This window comes from Schistocerca americana, chromosome 2, assembly GCF_021461395.2.
Source record: "Schistocerca americana isolate TAMUIC-IGC-003095 chromosome 2, iqSchAmer2.1, whole genome shotgun sequence".
NCBI lineage: Eukaryota > Metazoa > Arthropoda > Insecta > Orthoptera > Acrididae > Schistocerca > Schistocerca americana.
This window is the reverse complement of record NC_060120.1, coordinates 1,038,455,573-1,038,471,645: the sequence shown is the minus strand read 5'-3', so window position 1 is coordinate 1,038,471,645 and position 16,073 is coordinate 1,038,455,573. Positions and strand designations below refer to the sequence as shown.

The window sequence follows — 16,073 nt, the reverse complement described above, 5'->3', positions numbered from 1 at the left end:
GAAGTAAATGTAAAACACATGTAATGATATACCTGTGTGAATGTGAAGCATACACAATGAGGAAGCAAATTACTGGAAGTTCTTTTACACTGCATCTCTCAAAACACATTTGGTGATGTCATTTTGATTGTCAAAGTATTAAGGAAAATAATTTTCTTGTGAGGTTTCTTACAATATTCCCCTTTCACTCACACACTGAAACAGTGTTAATTCCATTAATTTTGAAAACATATCATATCAGTGAGAGAGATGGTATGTTTCTGGTAGACAGGCAGCTCTACGAGCAGTACAACTGTCTAAAAATTGGTCTATATGCTAACTTATACTTCAGTGTTTTAATGGGAAAAAATAACAAAGTTGAAAACACATACCTAAAATTGTCTTGCAACTCCTCAATCTCTTCTTCAAGATCTCTCAGCTCCTTTTTCATGTCTTCATTTTCATCCATGAGCTCTTCACACAGAGTCTCTGCCGCCAAGAGTTTTGATCGCAAGTCATCCACAACTCTCTGAGTGGCATTCTTGTCTGGACGAGTTTCTAATTCTTCTTCCAATTCCTTAACTCTTAAAGACAAACTTTTCTTGTCATCTTTCACATCTTCCAGTTGTGTCTGTAGTTCATTCACCTTTTGTTGCAACTTAAGGACCTGCAGCAATAATAAACATCGTCTTGTTTTAATTAAACCATCCAATAAAGTGATAGGTATTGTCACAATGTAAGACACTCATACAAAAAAATCAAATCCATCAAGAAATATTCAACGAACAATTTCTGATCTATATTGTTTTCTGAAAAAAAAAACTGTATACAATCAACATTTTGTTCATCTCAATCACGAACCAATACTGAACAGCTGTGACAATCTCGAGGAAGGCTGAACGTGAAAATATTTTAATATTATCATCCTTTCTTTTCATGTAAGGAATACTGATATTCAACATCCAGTCAATAATTAGCTAATTAGAAACAGCACAAACTAGGATATCCAAAGATGGAAGAATAAGCTGGCTGTGTTGTGGACAGCTAGATGGAAAACTTAACCCTGCTTCTGCCAAATGTGATTACAGCGGCAGTTGAATTCCAGCTTTCTCCATGGCTGTATAAAAAAACTGGTGTGTGAAAAGTATTAGTTTGTATTTAGGAGTTTTTGTCTGAATAAATTGCTTTTTTGTGTGTTTGCAAATTTTTTTGTATAGAGTAGCCTCATGCTATCACAAGCACAACAATTGTATGATTTGAATATATCTGCTGTCATTGCAGATATAGTCAGTATTAAATGAACATTTGCCACAGATGTAGCAGCAATACATGGTTTTCACACATCGTTAGTTAGATTATTTAGTATGAGCTTTTGAGTAAAATCAAATATTATCTATCTTTTTTTTGTAAACTGTAGCTTAATTTCTAATTTCCACACTTATTTCTGGTTTTGGGCTCATGTGGAAGAACTTTGAAATGATGCTTTACACTGCCATAAGTACCACAGCCTCCTTACACAAATGAAACCAACTGAAAAAAAGGCTCAGTAGAGGAATATGGTAAAAGTTGACAGGTTCCAGGTTTCTTTCTTGGACTCAAGCAGCTTTGAGGCTACTGGGCTATTGCTGGCACTTCATGTGACTCTGTTGTCACCTGAGATGCCTGACATGTGGCACCCTCTAACACATTTCACCCAGCTGAGTTGCCTCCAGCCAAAAGCCAATGGCGCATGGTGACATGGTCAAAATCTCTGAATGTAAGGCAAGCATGAGTACTATTTCACAGGTGTCTCTGCCCCACAAAAAAGAACATGCATTTGGTGTTGACTGTTGCTGGTAAAATGGGTGAGGCAGAATGAGTGATTTCATCTGTACTGAGTACAGTCTATCTTCAGATTGGTCCAGATTTGCAGCAGGAATGGGATGTCATTGGGAGCTCTAACTGTCAGGCACGTGATAGAGCACCTCTGGAAAACAGCAGTCAGATGAACTCAACCTGTCAGACAGGGGAACCCATTCAAGATGTAGAGGAGGCCACCACTGACCACTACAAAACACAATAGGTGGCACCAACTGGAAGCATAACTGTAAGCTGCAGCATTGTCCAGAGGGTCATCTGCTCTCCTCAGATTTGGAGCTGGATGGAAGGATTCAACAAGAGAGACTGCTGATTTGATCGCAATCTTGGATGCAGATATCTTGACCAGCACTGTCAAGTGGAAAACTGTACTGCCCCTCTGCTCCCTGAATGAGTCGAGGGTGCATTAAACACAGAAACTAGCTACTTGGATTTCAGAATACAGGTGGCTTGCACATAGTCTTCTATGTAGAGTCAACAGGCAGTTTGGTGTTGTACACCATAGAGCAAGGACTTTATTGTTACAGATGAAAACATGTCCTATAAGTCAGAAAAGAAATTGCAAGTCTAATACTGGTCAACATCAAAAACATCAGAAAGAAATAACAGTGAAATTTTAAATTCCAGATGGAATACATACTGAAAAGATGCACTCCATATGGTGATGTTAGTGGTATACTTATTGTCCACTAACAACAGGTACCTAAATGCTGAAATACTCAGGGAAAACTTGGAGAATAATGCACATGAATTTCCTGATAGGAGAAGATTTCATGAACATGTCACAGTGACTGGAGAAGTTTTCAATTTACTAGCTAGGACTAGAGACTGTGAGAGGCACACATTTGGAATGGGATACACAGATTCTTTTGCAATTATAGTAAACTTTTTTTTCAAAAATTACCTCAAGCAGTGAGGTAATTCACTCATGAGAGAAACTTATTCGATCTGCTGGCAACAAACACGCCCACAGTTATTGATTTAGTGAATGCGCAGATATGGATCAGTTATTACAAGGCTATAGCAGCATTACAAGGCTATAGCAGCATTACAGGACACCAGTGTTTAACAAAAAGTTAAAAAGGTAGGCAGTATAGCTTAATAAGAGTGACAAGGAAAAACTTAGAAACTACCTGAGCAGCCAACAGGAAATGTTCAGCTCTGGGAAAGAGAAAATGTACCATCTGTACTTCAAATTCAGAAATATTGTGTGCCACATGCTATATAGGTTAGCACTGTGAAAGATGGTGAAGGGTGAGAAGGACCAACTATGGTTAATAACAATGCTATAAAATTATCATGATGGCATGGAGATCTGCAAGGTCGATTCAACTGAGACTGAATCATTGCTGCCCAAAAAGCTTTTGCCTAATTAAGAACTATACCACCCAGATAGCTGCATGCATTTGCATGGTGTTTCTCGGATTTGAGGAAGCACAAGCACACTGGCCCTGATCAAACCCACTCAGTGACTTAATGACAAGGGCCAATGTGCCGCCCAGCCTAGATGTAGTTTTAGGCCTCTCCCACATCTGACTAGATGAGTACTGGGCTGGTATCCACACCCTAACTCAAGTTACACAACTCAGAAACATTTCAAAAATACTCTCACACTTTCACATGAGATATCACTAGATGCAGACAGATGGGGTACACAAATTCCATCCTGGGTCAGAAGGGTTGGTTACAGGAAAGGCATCCAGCCACCCTGTACCACTAACATTCCCAAATCCAAATTAATGCATCAACCCGAAGAAGATACAGGATAAAGTCAGGAATAATAAGAACACTAATGATAATACAGACAGAAATGGAAATCAGAGACTATAAAAATTACAAACAATCAATGATGATTGAAGACTTTAAGAAGACTGCGAAATGTGCAGGTCTTTCCAGTCTTTAAGAATAGCTGCACGATATAAGAGACGCAATACTGACACAAAAATTAGACATCTATTTCAAACAATGCAAAATGCGGGATAGAATGTAACAATATTATGAGAAGGAAAGTTTCTACTCACAGTATAGCGGAGATGCTGAGTCACAGACAGGCACAACAAAAAGACTCTCACAATACATTCACGCAAACGCAACTCACACACACTACTGCAGTCTCAGGCAACTGAAACCACATTGCAAGCAGCAACACCAGTGCATGATGGGAGTGGCGGCTTGTGGGGAGGGGGGGGGGGGGGGTAGGCTGGGGGGGGGGGATAGTATGGTGGGGGTGCCAGACAGTGAAGTACTGCACATTAGATGGAGACCAGGAGAGAGATGGGGAGGGAGGGGGGGGGGGGGTGAGCGGGAAAGGAGAGAAATAAAATCTAAGCAGGACCTCCAGTCACTACTCACACTACTCAGATCCTTAGGCCCATTCCAGAACCACTCCCCAGAGTCCCCCTCTCTACTCAACCCTACCACTCCCCACACTCCTACCTTCTACATGCTTCCTTAAGTCCATAAACCTAACCACCCAGGACAACCCATTGTGGCATTACTGTGCCTCTACTGAGAGAATCTCTCTCATAGACCAACATGTTCAACCTATTATCCAGAACCTATGCTCCTATATAAAAGATACCAACCGTTTCCTCCACCGACTCTCCACAGTTCCTGTCCCTTTATCACACGGTGCCCTGCTCGCCACTATTGATGCCACCAACCTGTACACTAACATTCCTAATGCCCATGGCCTCACTGCTATTGAACAATACCTATCCCATCGCCCTATGGATTCCTAACCAACAACCTCCTTCCTAGTCACCATGACCAACTATATCCTCACCCACAATTATTTCTCCTTTGAAGGCATTACCTACAAACAAATCTGGGGTATGCCTATGGCACCTGCATGGGACCATCCTATACTGACCTATTCATGGACCATCCAGAGGAATCTTTCCTAAAATCCCAGAGTCCTAAACCCGTCACCTGGTTCAGATTCACTGATGATATCTTTGCTATTTGTCCACAACCACCTCCCCCCATTTGCTTCACCTGGACCTACTCAACCCAACAAGCCACCTTCCTAGATATTGACCTCCACCTCAAAGATGGCTACATTAGTACCTCCATCCATATCAAACCTGCTAAATGCCAGCAATACCTCCTCTTTGACAGCTGCCACCTGTTCCGTACCAATAAGGCCCTTCCGTATAGCCTAGCCACCCATGGTCATCGCATCTGCAGTGACGAGCAGTCCCTCTCGAGGATCTCACCAAAGCCTTCACAGATCGTAATTATTCTCCCAACCTTGTACAAAAACAAATCTCCCATCTCTTATCTTACCAGTCTCCCACCACCTCCCAAAGTCCCAACGTCTGGCCACAGAGGAGCATTCCCCTCATAACTCAGTGCCACCCAGGACTGGAGCAACTGAATTAATTCTCCACCAGTGTTTTGATTACCTCTAGTCGTGCCCTGAAATGAGAAATGTCCCGCCGACTATCCTTCCCACCTCTCCCACAGGGGTATTCCACCGTCCACCGAACCTACACAATATACTCATCCATCCTTACAAAACCCCTACTCCCAATCCCTTGTCTCATAGCTTATACCCCTGTAATAGACCTAGATGCAAGACCTATCCCATACATCCTCCCACCACCACCTACTCCAGTCCGGTCACTAACAACACCTATCCCATCAAAGTCAGGGCTACCCGTGAAACCAGTCACGTGGTCTACAGGCTAAGCTGCAACCACTGTGCTGCATTCTATGTAGGCATGACAACCAACAAGCTGTTGTCCGCATGAGTGGCCACCGACAAACTGTGGCCAAGAAACAAGTGGACCACCCTGTTGCTGAACACGCTGCCAAACATATTATCCTTCATTTCAATGACTGCTTCACAGCCTGTACCATATGGATCCTTCGCACTAACATCAGATTTTCTAAATTGCGCAGGTGGGAACTTTTCCTGCAATACATCCCACATTCCCATAACCCTCTTGGCCTTAACCTTTGTTAGCCACTGTCCTCACCCATCCGGCCCCTTCCCTATTCCCATTCCAGCACTACACAGTCACGTGGTCTACAGGCTAAGCTGCAACCACTGTGCTGCATTCTATGTAGGCATGACAACCAACAAGCTGTTGTCCGCATGAGTGGCCACCGACAAACTGTGGCCAAGAAACAAGTGGACCACCCTGTTGCTGAACACGCTGCCAAACATATTATCCTTCATTTCAATGACTGCTTCACAGCCTGTACCATATGGATCCTTCGCACTAACATCAGATTTTCTAAATTGCGCAGGTGGGAACTTTTCCTGCAATACATCCCACATTCCCATAACCCTCTTGGCCTTAACCTTTGTTAGCCACTGTCCTCACCCATCCGGCCCCTTCCCTATTCCCATTCCAGCACTACACAGCCATCATTGCACCACCATTTGCAGTCTTTTTATTTCTCTCCTTTTCTGCTACTTCTCCCCCACGCCCCTCCCCACCTCTCCCCTGCTCACCATCTAACCTACAGTGCTTCACTGTCTGCCATCCCCACCCTCCGCATCCCAGCCTCCTCCTTACCCCCACCCAGTCGCCATTCCCATCATGCACTGGTGTTACTGCTTGCAGTGTTGTTTCAGTGGCATGTTTGTGTCTATTGTTGACGAAGGCTAATGGCCGAAAGCTTTAATTGTGAGAGTCTTTTTGTCGTGTCTACCTGCGACTCAGCTTTTCCGCTATATGGTGAGTAGCAACATTCCTTCTCAAAATATCTATTTCAGTGATGTCTATATAGTATTAGAGACCTGTTCCGGAGATGTTAATATGCTGTAGTATTATGGAACATATTTTGTGCTTGTGTATTGACTTTTTTGCATTGTGAATGACTCCTCTGTAGGGAACAACATGGATTCTGGGATCACAGATTTTGTGAAGCTCAGTTTGCTCTTTTTGTTAATGAGATCCAGAAAACTATAGATAAGATTAATGCCATGTTCATATCACTTTTGGAAGTCTTTAATAAAATTCTGCACTGTCATGCAATAAACATAAACTGCTGTGGAATATCAGAGGTATGTCACTGGATTAAAGACTTTCTAGCTAAGAGACTGGGAAGACATCATCAAAAGTGAAAATAGTATCAGGTGCACCCTAAGGAGGCATGAAAGGAGCATTATTGTTAACAATGTAAATAAACTATAACATTAATAAACAGAACTGTTGACCAGTACTTACTTTCAGAAGATGAAATATCTACTTTTATTGATAGGCACATATAAAAGGACACAACAATATGAAAACAATCACAGCTGTTACATGGTCCAATCACATTAATGTGATCACAGCCTATGTTCAACATCAGTGAGCAATAAGTACTTGTAGATGCAAGGTGGCATCACTAGCTTTGGAGAGTACATATTGGGCCAAGGGTGGAAGCATTTTTGAAACAGCTGAGTTTGTGAACTGTTCCCATGTGTGGCAAAATGGCACTATCCAAAGCTGTCATTGAGGCAACTGTAGTGTGGCATAGGCAATACATGTAAGGGGTGAACAATGGCTGCAGAGGTGTGCATGGGCGAATAGAAACAAAATTGTTGCGCAACTAACTATCCAGATGAACCAAGGGGCTACCAACAGTGTCTCCTCAATAACTACTCAACAAAAGTTGCTGCATATGGGCCTCTACAAAGGGTGCCTGGTTCACACTGACTGCTATTCACTCACGACAAAGACTAGAATTTGCAGGCCAATACTGCAACTGGATGTCCACCGAATGGTGACAGTTGGCCTTTTCAAATTAATCACATTTTATGCTTCATCGAACAAATGACCTATGGGGTGTATGACACTGCAAAAATTGTCAGAAGGCTCCAGGCAGGAGGAAAGGCGTTATGATATGAGAAATGTTTTCATGATATTCCCTGGGTGACCTCATCATTCTGGAAGGCACAGTGGATCAACACAAGTATGCATCTATCCTTGGGGTCTACATCCATCCCTACATGTAGTTTGTTTTTTTTCTCTGAATGGTGACATCTACCAGCAGGGCAATGCAACACACCACACAGCTCACAGGTTTGTGTGCGTAGTTCAAGGAACACCAGGATGAATTTACCGCACACCTCTGGCCACCAAACTCCTTGGATTTAAACCCCATTGAGAATCTCTGGGGCGACCTCGGTTGGGCTTTCTGCATCATGGATGCAAGAAACCTAGAACAACAGGATATGACACTGGAGTCGGCATGGTTCCACATCCCTGTTGGTACTTTCCATAATCTCATTGACTCTCTTCGTGCATATCTGTGCTGTAAAAGGCGGTTTATTTGCGCCTTTGACAGACAGTCACATTATTGTGACTGGACTGTGTAGTTAGCTAGCCAGTGTGAGTGTGTGCAGGAGAGAGAGAGAGAGACCAAGGAAACATTTCTGCTCACCCTTGTGATACATATTTGACTGCTGTGATTGATAATGTAAGTTTGAAAAATTAATTATATTGTTCAACATCTTAGAAAATGTAATGGGCATAAAGAAATTACATAAACTGAAAACATTACCATAATACCTTATGCTAGAAGATGTGCATAAAATTATTCATATGTAGTTACCTCTGAAGCTGCAGTTTTACTTGGAGCCATGTCTATAGAGGCTATTCTCCGAAGCAACAAATCACTTTTTTCGCGTTCTAATCTTTCACATCTACTTCGTGTCATCTCAAGTTCCTGCTTCAGACTTTCTATCTGATCCTGCAAAAAACAGGCTGAAATGAAATTCATGTTAGGCCTACATAAATAATCCCACCATTTTCTTAAAATTTGTTATATTGTTAATAGGTAATATGAGGAACCTTAAATGAGGTACATCACAATAGCATATTTCACCTCATAAGCAACAAGGAATACACAGAAGTAAAAAGTAGACAACCTACAAGCTTTGCTACAATTTTTAGTGATTGTGAACTTCTGAACTAAATGTTTTGCTCAGTGGTAACAAAAAATGTTCAGTTCATTACAAACATCTGTCAGGACTAATATGTGACATCACAGCTTTCCAAGCGGAAAGGAGTGCCTGGTCCCCGGTACAAATCTGCCCGGTGGATTTGTGTCAAGGTCCGGAGAACCAGCCAGTCTGTGGATGGTTTTTAGGCGGTTTTCCATCTGCCTCAGCAAATGTGGGCTGGTTCCCCTTATTCCGCCTCAGTTACACTATGTCGGCGATTGCTGCACAAACAAGTTCTCCACGTACGCGTATACCACCATTACTCTACCAAGCAAACATAGGGGTTACACTCGTCTGGTGTGAGACGTTCCCTGGGGGGTCCACTGGGGGTCGAACCGCACAATAACCCTGGGTTTGGTGTGGGGCGGTGGAGGGGTGAAGTAGACTGTGGTAGTTATCATGGGGTTGTGGACCACTTAGGCTGCGGCGGGGACAGAGCCTATCTGTCGTTTCTAGGTCCCCAATTAACATACAATACAATACAATACAATACATACAATATGTGACATCACTGAACTGCAACTGAAAAATGAATAGTTTCTTAGCAAAAGGAGGAGAAACAGTAGAAGACTGTCATTTCGCAGTGGATGTAGTCCCAATCCAGAGGGGAAAGAAAATTTTTGTCACATAAATTGAGATCTGAAAAGGCTATTGTGAATGGATAAATGACTTGTTCCACATCATTACAATTTATCATACAAAATGATCCCTGGAACATGAAACTAAGTAACTGAAGTGTAACACCTCTCCAACCTTTTAAAAGCAACTGAAGAGAAGCACACAAAGAGAAAACTGAACATTAAATGGGCAAGAGAGGTATGATGGAAGTGTGGCATACACATACACAATCCACACATCTATGGTACTGTAGAAGCTTTTTCACAGAGGTGAGATTGACACTTGTATTCACCAGTTTATAATTTTTATTCAGTTAAAAGAGAATGTCAATATTAACAAACAATTCTATTGGTAATTTTTCCCTTAAAAATCTGGGCTGGATCTCAGTAGTCTTCAACCTGCATCATATCAAAAATCAGTACACTGTTGGCAAGTCAGTCTGAATGACAATGTAAATTGTAATGACAATTCCCAAATGAAAATATGAATAGCTGATGACACAACCATTAATACTAATGTTCATCTTGTAAACAAAGAACAAAGAATTATAAAGATAGCTTTCAGCATATCAGAGGGATGCAGTGAATAGGAATGAGTCAGATACAGATGTTGTACTCATAATAGTTCATGCATTATTGATCATAGTTTGATATAACAGTGCTCAAGCAAACTTATTTTGTAGACCCAGCATTACATTTGAAATAGTTGGAGAATGAGATGTAAACAGCCCGAACAAGAACTAACTGGAGCTCATCTGGTAGTAAGTAAATCTTTACATCCATGCTAAAATATATGATATTGGTCTCTTCTGAGACAGACTTTTGTCATAATCTGCTCTCTAAATAAAATTGGTACAGATCAGATCATACACAAAACTCTTTAATTATCATCAATCAATACTTTCAGTTTATGGTTTCATCATTTGGATCCCTTCTCCAAACATCAGTAATTCTGAATTCTAGAGGTGGGAACTAGTTCTATGACATATACTCTCACCAACACCATGATCTTAACTTTCAATAATTGCTTTCCCTTTTCTCTTCTCAGTTCACTTCCACAGATTTCTCTTTGTTACATTTTAGATTTTCACACAAAATTTTTTATAGCTTACTGAAAATATAGAAGCTCCTCTCCCATCCACAAAGATAAAATACTATGAAACACATTAAATGTTGTTGTGTTATAATATATAAGCACATCTGAAAATAAGAGTGCTGCCATAATATAAACAACCACAGTGAAACGAGAAGATGGATATAGCTATTAATATATTAACTGACATCTCAGGTAAGCATCTCGGACTAATGGCTTTAAAAAAATCCACTTTCAGAATACAAGGAAGAAAGGAAGAGTATCCCATTGATCACAAGATTACTAGATATGTAGCATTTGCTGTCTCTTCCTGGCAAACATTTGTGTCTTCTTATAAGGCTAACCCAAAAGCTAAGTTCCCTCTGTCACCCCAGGTTACCATCAACATAGACATGACAGTATTGGAAATATTAATAGTTCTCATGCTATGATACAATGGGTAGTTCCTTAACAATTCCCAGTTCAGGATGATGATGACTGGCATCTTTCTGTTGCAGGATAATGCTTGGCCACATGTTGCCAAGGTTGATTTGACTACACTGCATATGCATAAGTTTCACTGGGTACCCTTCCACATCCTACACACAGTCCTGATATCTCCCTACACAATTTCCATTTGGAGTCCTGAAGAAAGACACTTGTGGCTGTCAAATTGCATCAGATTAAGAGGTGCATTCCTGAGTACAATCATGACTCCATAGGTAGCGACAAACACAGTGGGATAAACCTACTAACAGTTATAGTGATTACTTTTGAAATAATAAACAATTTTCTTATCTTTTTCCATCCGTCTCATTTTCACTGGACTGCCCCCTTATATTCTATTCTCTTCTATTCTATTGTACTTAATATTCTCTTCTCAATGAGTACATTTTCCTCAAATGTGATTTCTTAATTTTTCATCAATCCAGGCTGTATAGTTTACTACTTGTTCTTGTTTAAATCATATTAAATACTACCCTCTTATGCTTTCTGTACATGATGTTTTTTGTATCTTTTCTGTACTAACTTTCCTAATTTTATTTTACTTCCTTTTACTTCCCTCTTTTTCTTGTGCTGTTCAGTAATGGACTTATAGTTTGAGAAGCTAATGGAGTTCAAAACCCACTCCCTATTATCACTCTGTTTTCTTTGACCTCTAAACCAGGTATCTATATTTGATACAGCTAGTACTTTCCCTATTGATCATATAACAATACTGACTTAGGTGGACAGAAAATAAGACTAATGCCTTAAAACAGGACAATATCTTGAAGGAAATGAAATACTGAAAGTAAATGATTTTATGCCATTAAGAAAATCAGGATACCAGACTGTAAAAACTAAAATTACATAGGTATTTCACAAATTCTCTTTGGCATACAAATTGCAAATTGTATAAGCCTAAAGTACTAACCTAATGACCATACCTGCAGCTCATTGTCATTCACTAATGTGGTCTCTGTTGTTTCTGTGCCAGCAGTGCTTGTTGCATCATCGTCACTACTTTCATCTTCAATGCTGTCTTCAGAGCTGGTACCGCTACTCGACGAACTGCTTGTTGGAATTGATGATGTTGTTTTTGATTTATTGTTTACAGCATTATTCTTAGATGCATCTTTGTTTTTGGCAGATTTCTTCACCTTATTAAAGTTAGAAAAAGAGAGGCATTTATTTCAAAGAAGAAATCCTCCGTATTTTGTGCATGAAAGTAAAATAGTGAATCCCTAAGCAAATATGACACACTTAAACAAAATTCATTTAATTTGGTTTACATAATTTTTTTTGCTAATTCAACTTTTTTTTGACTGTTGCTGAAAGGGAGAGAAGAACAGGAGGAACAAATAATGGAAAAAGTAAATGAGAGGAAATTTCTGTTGCTGAGAATGTTTAAGGTCCATTAACCAGTTTCATGTCATCATATCACCTGCTATTTTTACTTGCTATCATTACATTATTTAAATTTAGATTACATTAAGTTGTAAGTTATGAGCACTTTCCAACATATATTTATATATAGTAGTAGGATACTGTCAGACACTAATGCATAAGTAATATGGAATGAAATGAGCAAGACGTCAGATTTGGAATAAAAAATCACTATTTATCATTAATATCAATGTGCTAGTAATTATTGTATTTACAATGAAATGAATACCCTTAGCTGCATACAGGCGTTGATATAAGTCAATGGGGACAGCAGAAAATGTGTGCCCCGACCGGGACTCGAACCCAGCATCGCCTGCTTACAAGGCAGGCACTCTACCCATCTGAGCCACCGAGGACACAGAGGATAGTGCAACTGCAGGGACTTATCTCTGGCATGCCTCCCGTGAGACCCATATTTGCAACTTATTGTCCCGCACTATATTCATAGTGCCCCTGCGCATCATATTCTTTACTCGCAGCTTTACTGCTGCTTCCCGTAAGAGTTTGGGCACTGTTTGTGCATCCGCACAGAAGAAGATGGTCAAATGGCCAGTGAGCCTTAACTATATATATATATGAAGATGGTATCTGTTCTTTCGGACATATCCAAAAGATCTTTCGGACAGAATCACCACAATCATCAGCAGAGCTGTCGTCATCAGCAGCAGCATCCAGAACAGCAGACCCCAAAATACTACCTCAAGGCAATGAAAATGCATGTGAGGAAAACATACGAAGGTCATTAGCTGCAGCAGCTAACGAAGAATAGCAGTCACCAAGTCGGCGAGCACAGGAGCCACCAGCAACAGCAACCACACAGAAGAGGTGCCTGAGGCCTGGGAGATCAACAGCAGAAGCAGCTTCCAATCAAGACAGATGCCTGAGAACTAGGAGATCTGCTACACTAAGTGAGAATTTTTTATGGTACCGAGTAAGCAGAAAGAGAACATGGAAAAAGATGTAAGTAAAACTGTCCATTTTAAATACCAGTGTGACAATAGTGAGAGGAATATAAACACCGGACAAAGATACGTTCCAGGTTTAATGACACAAACTGAAAAAAATCACTGCATAGTACCAGAAGCAAAGGGAGCAAGTGAACTGCTTAGTATATTACAGGAAGGGGAACTATTACATTTAAAGCCAACTGTTAGAATACTTCACCAAAATGTTCAATACATAAACAATAAAACAGAGGAACTAGAGGTAATATTACAGGAGTATAGGCCAAACATTCTAGTAGTTACAGAACATGGGCTAAAAGAAAATCACATAGGAATGTACAACTTGAAGAATTATGTGAAAGTAGCCAGTTTTTGCAGAACTTCCTATAAAGGTGGTGGGGTTGCTATTTTTTCTAACTATAAATCAACTAAAGCCATAAATATAACAAAATATGCTATAGAATTGAGCTTTGAAGCTACAGCACTGGAAACTAAAATTGCTGGGAATTTATGTTGTGTATTAGGTTTGTATCGATCACCAAATGGTATAATTAAAACCTTCTTTGAACAGCTGGAAGATATAATCCAACACCTCTCAAAAACATATGCTTATTTGATCATTATAGGAGATCTGAACATAGACACGAGTAAAAATACAGACAATACTAAGACCCTACTGGACTTATTGTGCATATACAATCTAAAAATAAAAATAGATAAACCAACCAGAGTAACAAAGCATAGTGAAACTATTATTGATCATGTAATAACAAATATTCCTACATGCTATTGTGACACACAGGTAATAAACTCCACATTAGCAGACCATTTTGCAATCATGATAGACATAAATATAAAGACTAGTGATTCAGTGCAGAAGATATGGGAGATGAGAAGACAGAACTACCCACATAACATAAATCTGCTAAAAAAGATGTTAGAGGCAGAAAACTGGGAAACAATATATGCAGCTAAAGATGCAAACACCAAATGGAACCAGTTTTATTCTTTATTCAATTATTATTATGATGTTACATGTCCTGTTAGTAAAAGGCTTGTCAAACAGCAACAAAAAAAGAAAAGCTGGGTGACTGGAGAAGTAATCCATGCCAGAAATAATCTGAGAGTGTATTATGACCTCTCCAAACAAAAAAATAATGAGGCCTACAACACATTGTATAAAATAAAAAAGAAAGAGTACTGTAGTTTTATCAGAGAAACTAAAGCATCATTCATCAGGATGTCTATAGATAAGGGAAAGAACTACTCAAAAGGTTTATGGTCGTTCATTAATGGAGAGAGAGGAAAAGTAACAAATCGGGCAGAGGACATCTGCCCACTGATGAGTGGGAAAAGCAACGCAAACCCTCTAGAAGTAGCCAATACTTTTAACAGATATTATATTACTGTAGCAGACGAATTAATAAGTCAAAATAAAACAAATGCAGTAAGTAAATTGTTAAACCCCCCACATACAAATCATACTATGGTTTTCATACCTACAACAGATGCAGAAGTGTCAAACCTAATAAAACAACTTAAAATTAAACATTCTTCTGGCTTGGATGGTGTCACATCACATCTCATAAAGGAATGCAGAGAATGTATATTAAAACCATTGACACACATGCTGAATGCTGCGATAGAAGAAGGTATATTTCCAGATTCACTGAAAGTAAGTAAAGTGAAGCCAATATTTAAGAAAGGGAACAGGGATGAATTAGGAAATTACAGGCCAATATCATTGATCTCAACATTTGCTAAAATCTATGAAATGATAATAAAGAATAGAATTGTAAGTTTTATAACAAAGTACAGTATACTGCATTCATCACAACATGGTTTCAGAGAAGGGAAGTCAACAAAAACAGCATCAACAGATATAATTGAGCACATTCTTAATTTACTTGACAGGCAACAAAAGACTTGCGGGATTTTTATGGACCTATCTAAGGCATTTGATTGTGTGAACCACTCAAAATTAATGATGAAATTATATCAGTATGGAATTAGAGGAAAATGCTATGACATACTTAAATCATACATTACAAATAGGAAACAATGTACAGAAATTAGACATACTAGTGGGGGAAACATAACAAACTACATATCAGAATTACAAACAGTTAAACACGGTGTGCCGCAAGGGTCTGTGCTTGGGCCAATACTATTTATACTCTACGTAAATGACTTCCCTAACTATATAAATCAGAAACTTATAATGTATGCTGATGACACAACAATCATTTGCACAGCTGACACAAAGGAGGAGCTTGAGAAGGAAGCACTCCTGACTATTGAAAATGCAAATAAATATTTAACACAAAACAACCTGTTTATGAATCAGTCTAAAACAATGAATGTAGTATTTCAGACCAAGCATAGTGAAAATTATAATATAAATGTTAATATAAATGGAAACACTATTAAAGAAGTAACCAGCACAAATTTTCTAGGAACTATAATAGACAAACATTTGGCATGGGGGGAGCACATAGATGCACTGTGTAAAAAGATAAACAAACAGATCTTCATCATGCATAAAACAGCTAAGACTGTGGATTATAAAGTCCTCAGATCAATGTATTATGGACTTGTCTTCCCACATTTGTCTTATTCGGTTCATATATGGGGAAATGCACAAGCTGGCTACCTAAAAAGAATATTCACAATTCAGAAAAGGGCAGTGAGATGCATTGCAAAAATACCACCAAGACAGACCTGTAGGC

General features: G+C 39.5%; 1 protein-coding gene and 1 non-coding gene across 3 annotated transcripts in view; both read right to left on the bottom strand.

Annotated features, from left to right (window-relative positions):
• LOC124596433 (COP1-interactive protein 1) overlaps positions 1–16,073 on the bottom strand; it is a 398,432-nt gene that overhangs the window by 193,126 nt on the left and 189,233 nt on the right. For both annotated transcript variants that reach the window (XM_047135568.1, XM_047135569.1), the window contains exons 7-9: positions 11,902–12,114; positions 8,392–8,529; positions 372–646 (exon numbers count right to left, since the gene is read on the bottom strand). In XM_047135568.1, the coding sequence (XP_046991524.1) occupies positions 372–646; positions 8,392–8,529; positions 11,902–12,114 (626 nt within the window). The remainder of the gene's footprint in view (positions 1–371; positions 647–8,391; positions 8,530–11,901; positions 12,115–16,073) is intronic.
• On the bottom strand, positions 12,683–12,756 carry Trnat-ugu. Its single transcript has one exon. It is a non-coding gene; the product is annotated as a tRNA-Thr (tRNA).